Source organism: Chionomys nivalis, chromosome 10 (genome assembly GCF_950005125.1).
Source record: "Chionomys nivalis chromosome 10, mChiNiv1.1, whole genome shotgun sequence".
NCBI lineage: Eukaryota > Metazoa > Chordata > Mammalia > Rodentia > Cricetidae > Chionomys > Chionomys nivalis.
Window position 1 is genome coordinate 16,835,577 of NC_080095.1, and position 6,924 is coordinate 16,842,500.

The 6,924-nt window shown below is 45.3% G+C and overlaps 1 protein-coding gene across 7 annotated transcripts in view; it reads right to left on the reverse strand.

The window, feature by feature from the left end:
- Wdr20 (WD repeat domain 20) overlaps positions 1 to 6,559 on the reverse strand; it is a 61,712-nt gene extending 55,153 nt beyond the window's left edge. For 6 of the 7 annotated variants that reach the window (XM_057782991.1, XM_057782990.1, XM_057782994.1 and 3 more), the window contains exon 1: positions 6,287 to 6,559. In XM_057782991.1, coding sequence (XP_057638974.1) covers positions 6,287 to 6,535 — 249 coding nt within the window. In that variant the 5' untranslated portion in view covers positions 6,536 to 6,559. The remainder of the gene's footprint in view (positions 1 to 6,286) is intronic. The other variant, XM_057782992.1, reaches the window with a different exon arrangement.
- Between the last annotated feature and the right edge of the window lie 365 nt (positions 6,560 to 6,924).

The following is a 6,924-nucleotide window of genomic DNA, read 5'->3' on the forward strand; positions in this document are numbered from 1 at the left end:
CATTGATATAAAAACAGTCTCCACAAAATAAAAAGATAGGTCCAACAAAATAGTTACCTTTGGGGTCTTTTTCCTAAAGCAATCTTTTTTAGAATAATAGAATAGCCGGGCGGTGGTGGCGCACGCCTTTAATCCCAGCACTTGGGAGGCAGAGGCAGGCGGATAGTGTGAGTTCGAGACCAGCTTGGTCTACAAGAGCTAGTTCCAGGACAGGAAAAACCCTGTCTCAAAAAAAAACAAAAAAACAAAAAAAAAAAGAATAGAATAATTCATAAAATATTTAAAAGCTAGTAGTTCACAGTTCCGTGGGAGGTATCTTTCTCATCTCTCATAGCATCCTGCTCAATATTACTAGGATTATGGTAGTCACTCAAATCTGCTGAAATGATTAGTGTACTATAATACTGATATTCATACTGTCTTCAACTAAGCAAAACAGGTTCACAAACTTTATCTCAGAACATAAGAAATCAAAGGTGTCTCCATCTCCCGCATAAGGCTGATACAGATTCAGTGAAGGCCTGGCATATTTAAACCCAAAACTGGGGGATGGGGAGGAGAGGCAACCGGATCTCTCTGTGAGTTCCAAGCCTACCAAAGCTACACAGTGAGATCCTATGTCAAAAAAGAAAAAGTAGGGGCTGGAAAGATGGCTCAAAGGTTAAGAGCACTTCCAGAGGACCTAAATTCAATTCCCAGCACCAACATGATGGCTCACAATCCTCTACAATGAGATCTGGTGCCCTCTTCTGGAATACAGACATATATGCAGGTGGAACAATGTATATATACATAATTAATAAATAAATCAGGAAGGAAGGAAGGAAGGAAGGAAGGAAGGAAGGAAGGAAGGAAGGAAGGAAGGAAGGAAGGAAGCCAGTAAGATAATGTATTACTCAACACTGGGTAAATTCTGAAGTACCTACAGTATGGATTTAAAAGGCTTGATTAAAGGCCAGCACACGCCTTTAATCCCAGCACTCAGGAGGTAGAGGCAGGCAGATCTTTGTGAGTTCAAGGCCAGCCTGGTCTACAAGAACTAGTTCCAGGACAGGCTCCAAAGCTACAGAGAAACCATGTCTCAAAAAAATCAATAAATAAATAAATAATAAAAATAATCCCAGCACTTAGGAGGCAGAGGCAGGCTTATATCTGTGAGTTCTAGGTCAACCTGGTCTAAAAGCAAGTTCCAGAACAGCCGGGGCTGTTATACAAAGAAACTGTTTGAAAAAAAAAAAAAAAAAAAAGAAAGTGTGATCTGTCTAAAACAATTTTTTTTTCTTTTTTTTTTTTTGGTTTTTTTTCGAGACAGGGTTTCTCTGTGGTTTTGGAGCCTGTCCTGGAACTAGCTCTTGTAGACCAGGCTGGTCTCGAACTCAAAGAGATCCGCCTGTCTCTGCCTCCCGAGTGCTGGGATTAAAGGCGTGCGCCACCACCGCCCGGCCCTGTCTAAAACAATTTTTTATGCTCACATGTGCTTCCGTTTCCTTATAATGAAAAGCACTAATAAACCTATCTCCTCTCTAGCCTTGGTTTTCTGAGGGAGAAGAAATTACCTATACCTATATCATCTACTGCTAGGACTCCGATCTCTAAGCATTTAAAAGAGCCCACATTGTATTCCTCAGTGTTAGACTACTTCCCCATGCTTCCTCTGAGGAAAGAGAACACACACGTGGTAATTGCTTGTGTGTCCTCTAACAAATAAAGCTTGCCTGAAGATCAGAGTGTGGAGCTAGCCACACTAATTAGCCATAGAGGCAAGACAGTGGTGGCACACACCTTGATGCAGCACTCGGGAGAGGCAGGCAGATTTCTGTGAGTTCAAGGCCATCCTGGGCTATAAGAGATTGAATCCATCTAAGAGAAACAGAGTCAAACAGTGGTGGCTCACATCTTAAATCCCAGCACTAGGATTTAAGTGCTCACTGAGACAGGAGTAATATGGCTGGGTGGAGAAAGGAATATAAAGCGGGAGGAGACAGGAGCTTGCAGCATTCAGTCTGAGGATTTATAGGGACAGAATCACCCCTTTGGTCTGCGGATTCAATAGAGGTAAGAACTAGCACCTGACTGCTCTGCTTCTCTGATCTTTCAGCATGAACCCCTAAATCTGATTCCGGGTTTTTATTATTAAAACCAATTAGAATTCGTGCTACACATACACTTAGCTTGTGAATGCCTGTAATCCCAGGACCTGTACAGGCAGAACATGAATTCTATCGGGCGCAAAGGGAACGGACAGTCCAGTGGTAGCGTTTGCCCAGGGTACATTAAGACTCTGGGTTCAATACCCGTTTTACACATGTTTAATTTAGTTGTAAATCTCAACCAAACTGGGGCTTCTCGGTGATCTAAATAATTGTAAAATTTCATCCGTCTTGGGCTGAGGGATGTGACTCAGTGGCAAGAGTTCTTGCCTAACATATATTATGAGACCATTGGGTTTGAGCCCCAGCTCGCCCGTGCTCTCTCTCTCTCTTTCTCTCTTTCTCACACACAAACACAACTTATATTTCTTGAAGAATGTTTTTTGAAAAAACAAAAAACATGTCAAAATAGCCAGTAAAAGACCTATTTACTACTTACCCTAAAAGTAAGTTCTGACTTCCTAACTAAAGATAACTACTTTGCTTTATTGAGATAGGGTCTCATTATATGGTTATATGGTGAAGGGTGGCCTCTAATTGTCAACCCTCCTTATACAGGGCAAATTATTAGCTCTATTTTAAAATCAGAGCCAAAACTCACCACCATCCTGTGGTATCTATATTCCTAGAATTTGATTTACTTAAGTTTTTTTGGATTTTTTTTTTTTTTTTTGCATTTTATTTATTTGGTTTTTCGAGACAGGGTTTCTCTGTAGCTTTGGGGCCTGTCCTGGAACTAGCTCTTGTAGACCAGGCTGGCCTCAAACTCACAGAGATCCACCTGCCTCTGCCTCCCAGGTGCTGGGATTAAAGGCATGTGCCACCACCACCCAGCCTAGAACTTGAAAGATAAAGGAAAGGCGAATCAGGAGTTCAAGATTATCCTCTGCTACCTGACAAGTTCAAAGCCAGCCTGGTCTATTTAAGACCTCATCAAACAAAAAGCCACTTATATTCAGAAATGACAATAAGTACAAACTCACTTATGGAAAGAAAAACTTCAATTGCAACAGCTAGAAGAGTTTAAATATGTCAAAAATACAAATGTATCTCAAGATTGATAAAATTTTACACACACACACAAAGTATCAAAGCACTCAAATCACCCAGTTAAAGGCAACTTATGCATTTCAGGCTTTTTTTTTTTCTTTTTGAGACAGGGTTTCTCTGTGTAGCCCTGGCTGTCCTGGAACTCACTTTGTAGACCAGGCTGGCCTCAAACTAAGATATTCACCTGCCTCTGCCTCCCAAATGCTATAATTAAAGGCGTGTGGCAGTGTTTCAGACATGTTTTCAAGAAAGTTGTAGTGTAGTTTTCAAGCTCTTAGAACACCATTTTAAGAATACTTCTAAACAAATGGTCTTTTTCTTACTATGCAAACCAGAGCTACTCGATCCAGATGAAGTTTGTCATAAGAATGATCCAGAAAAGACTTTCAGGGCTGGATGCTTAACGTAGCAAGGGAGCACTTGCCTAACAAATGACAGAGGCCCTGAGGTTCTGTCCACACCCAACACTGGGGGGAAGGAGCACAAAAAAATGGGGGAAAGGAAGCAACACCCAAATTAGTAATCATTAATGCAAATAAACTTCTTTCTTTCCTTCCTTCCTTCCTTCTTTTTTTCTGGTTTCTCGAGACAAAGTTTCTCAGTAGCTATGGAGCCAGCCCTGGAACTCACTCTGTAGAACAGGCTGACCTCAGACGCACAGAAATCTGCCTGCCTCTGCTTCCCAGTGCTGGGTTTAAAGGTGTGTGCCACCACCACGTGGCGTAAATTTCACTTTTTAAACTTTTCATTCTTTAGTTATACATATATATGTTAATGCCACATGTACGCAGGTGCCCAACAGGGTTTGAAGAAAGGCTTTGAATATTCTGGAGCAGTGATTACATTACAGGCAGCTGTGAGCTGCTTGATGCGGGAGCTGGGATCTGGACCCTGAAGAGCACCAAGCACTTAATTCTACTGAGCAATCAATCTTCCAGACCCTGTGAATTTACCTTTGAAGCATGCTGCATTTTTATATCATCATTATTTTGGTTTTTAGTTTTGAGATAGGTTCTAATTATGTAGCCCAAATGGGCCTACGTAAGCCAGGCTGGCCTTGAACTCAAAGAGATCCACCTGTCAAGGTGTGTGTTGTCCCCACCACACCCACCTGGTTTTGGATTTTTTTTTTTTTTTTTGAGGTAGGTTCCCGCTATATAGGCCATGTTTGACTCAAACTTGTTAACTTTACCCCAGGCTGGCCTCAAATCTGCTAACTATAGTCCTGGATGGCCACAAAAATCACAAATTGAGTGCTAAGATTGCAGGTGTGTACAACCACAGTAGGATCTAATTCTAATTTTTCTAAGATTTATTTTATTTTTTTAAATTACGTGTGTGTGCTCTAAGTACTCAGAACTCCAAAAAGGGTATCAGCTGGACCTGGAGTTTCAGGTACTGGGGAATAGCCTGACACAGGTTCTGGGAACTAGAGTCCTCTGAGAGATCAGTGCAAGTTCTTAATCACTGAGCCAGCTCCCCAGCCCCTAAACATGCTTAGATAACATAGTCCTTTAAAATTCTTTCCAGAGAAAAACCTTAATAATCTGGTATTCAAAGAAGGAATGTTGAGATAGCAGCTTCTTTTTTGACAGTTACTCTTAGTGCTTGTTTCTATAATTTACATCTACTGAGTGTGTCAGGACTCTAACGACCACTATAGCTATTATATTACGAATTCTAATGTGCATTGAAACCCTCTCCTTTTTAAAGAAATGCAAGGAAAAGTTTCAAAAGTATCCAAGGTCACCAATGAGTCAATAACAAAGTTGGAAGTCAAGACTAAAACTTCAGCTCCTACACTATAAACAGCAACTTTTCCAATCCCAAAAGAGAGAAGAGTCAACCAACTATTTGCAAAAACCACCCAACACCGTAGTACACTGACTAAACCCAGATCAAAGATTCACCCTGGACTAAAGAAACAACACGCAACACTTGCATACCATTATCTCCTTCCTTGTTCTCATAATCATACAAAATAACATAAAAGAAAAAAACCTCTGGATATATTAATCCTTGGTAATGTGTACTCTTCGATATGAACAATTTATTTTCCCACTAACTGAACATTTATAAGTTAATCTTTCATCACCTTTTCACATTCCATCCGAGGTGCTATGGGGTACATTCATTCCTCACCCAACAGTCAAAAGTTAAAAACAAGCAAACTCTCAGAACATAGTTACATTGCCAATGACAGAAAGAAAAGCGTCAATAAATTGCTGCTTTTAACGAGACATTTTAAAACACGATGACAAGCTTCCCAGAATTACTGTTAAGTTCTTGGCCGGTTACTTAAAAGTAGCATTTAAGGCACATCCCTCCCTATTTGGGGCATAGCCTGACTCGTCAGACAAGATAAATCTAGGCACGCTCACACAGAACACCTCTGAAGCAACTTAGCCTATTGAAAACATCATTGCCACCTCCCAAGTGCGAGTACTCAAGCCCTGTCATAATACAAGGGACAGAATGACCCTCTTCAAAAATCTTTCGGGAGAAGGTTCCCTCGGCGAAGACAATGACAGCAGTCCTCCCGGGAAGGATTTTAGAAACAGTGTTGACACCGGGAGGAGAGGCTCCGATGAAGTGTCAGTACGGCAGCAGGTGGAGTAGCCCTGCGTGCCGAGCAGGTCCTTTCTGACCTAGTCTCCAAGTCCTCCGCCTCCCTGTCCCGGTTCCGCCTTACGGACCTTTCCGAGCCGCCTCGCGCCCCGGTCCTCTCACTCAGGGCAGGACTCTCGAGCCTCCCGGGAAGCGAGGCCACCAAAGACGGCCGCCGCACCTCTTCCGGGGACTCAGGCCCGCTCCCTGGCAGGGTCGGAACCTGACGGACCCTACCGGGGGAGGCAGCCAGCTGCTGTTCCCAGGGTCTCTCCGGCCCCGATTCCAGAGCCCCTTCCCCTTCGAGGCACCGCCGCCGCCACCCGCCTCACTCCGGAGTACCCCGGCGGAGTTACCGGCCCACTCAAAAGTACCAGCGCTGGCCGCCCCCACCGGTCACCCCGGCCTCGCTGTCACCGCCCAGCTCCCGGCTTCGGCCCGCACCGCCGGCGTGCCCCCGGTGACGCTCGGGTCGGTACCTTGCGGACCCCCTTGTAGATATAGAAGTAGAGCTCCCGGCCCACATTGAAGCAGAGGCGGTCGCCGTTGCCAGACTGGTCGTTGAGGTTTACGAAGGAGACGCGGACAGGGTTGGATCCCTGCGAGTTGAAGGGCACCCGGTTGGGCCGGCTGTACTCCGAGTGCGGCAGCAGCTTGTACAGACCTTCCCGGGTGGTGAATTGGGTCTTAATCTCGTTCATCTCCTTCCCTCCTCCCTCCGTCGCCATCTTGGAAAGCAGCGTTCATCCTGCCCTAAGTGCCCGGATCACGCCCACCGCGCAGGCGCCGTCCTCGGCCGCTCTTTCTCCACTCCCCACCCGCTTCCTCGTGGCCCCGCCCATTCGCGAGCCCGCCCCTCGAAGGCGGGCCAAGGCGAAGGGGGCGGGCTGATTTACGGTCCCACTGCGCACGCGTGATCACCTGGGGCGATCCGCCCGGCGGGGGCGTGCGCAAGCTCCTCCCTTGGGTGCCGCCCTCTCGGTGCCGTGGGAGCGTTAAGCGTTGCTAAGGTGAGTTGAGTCTGTGGGCGCTCTGACCTTCGCTGAGTAGACCCTCACCCGGAGAAACCTAAGGAGGATGCCGCCTTGACCTCGGCCGGCTGGTTGTCCCGCGGACC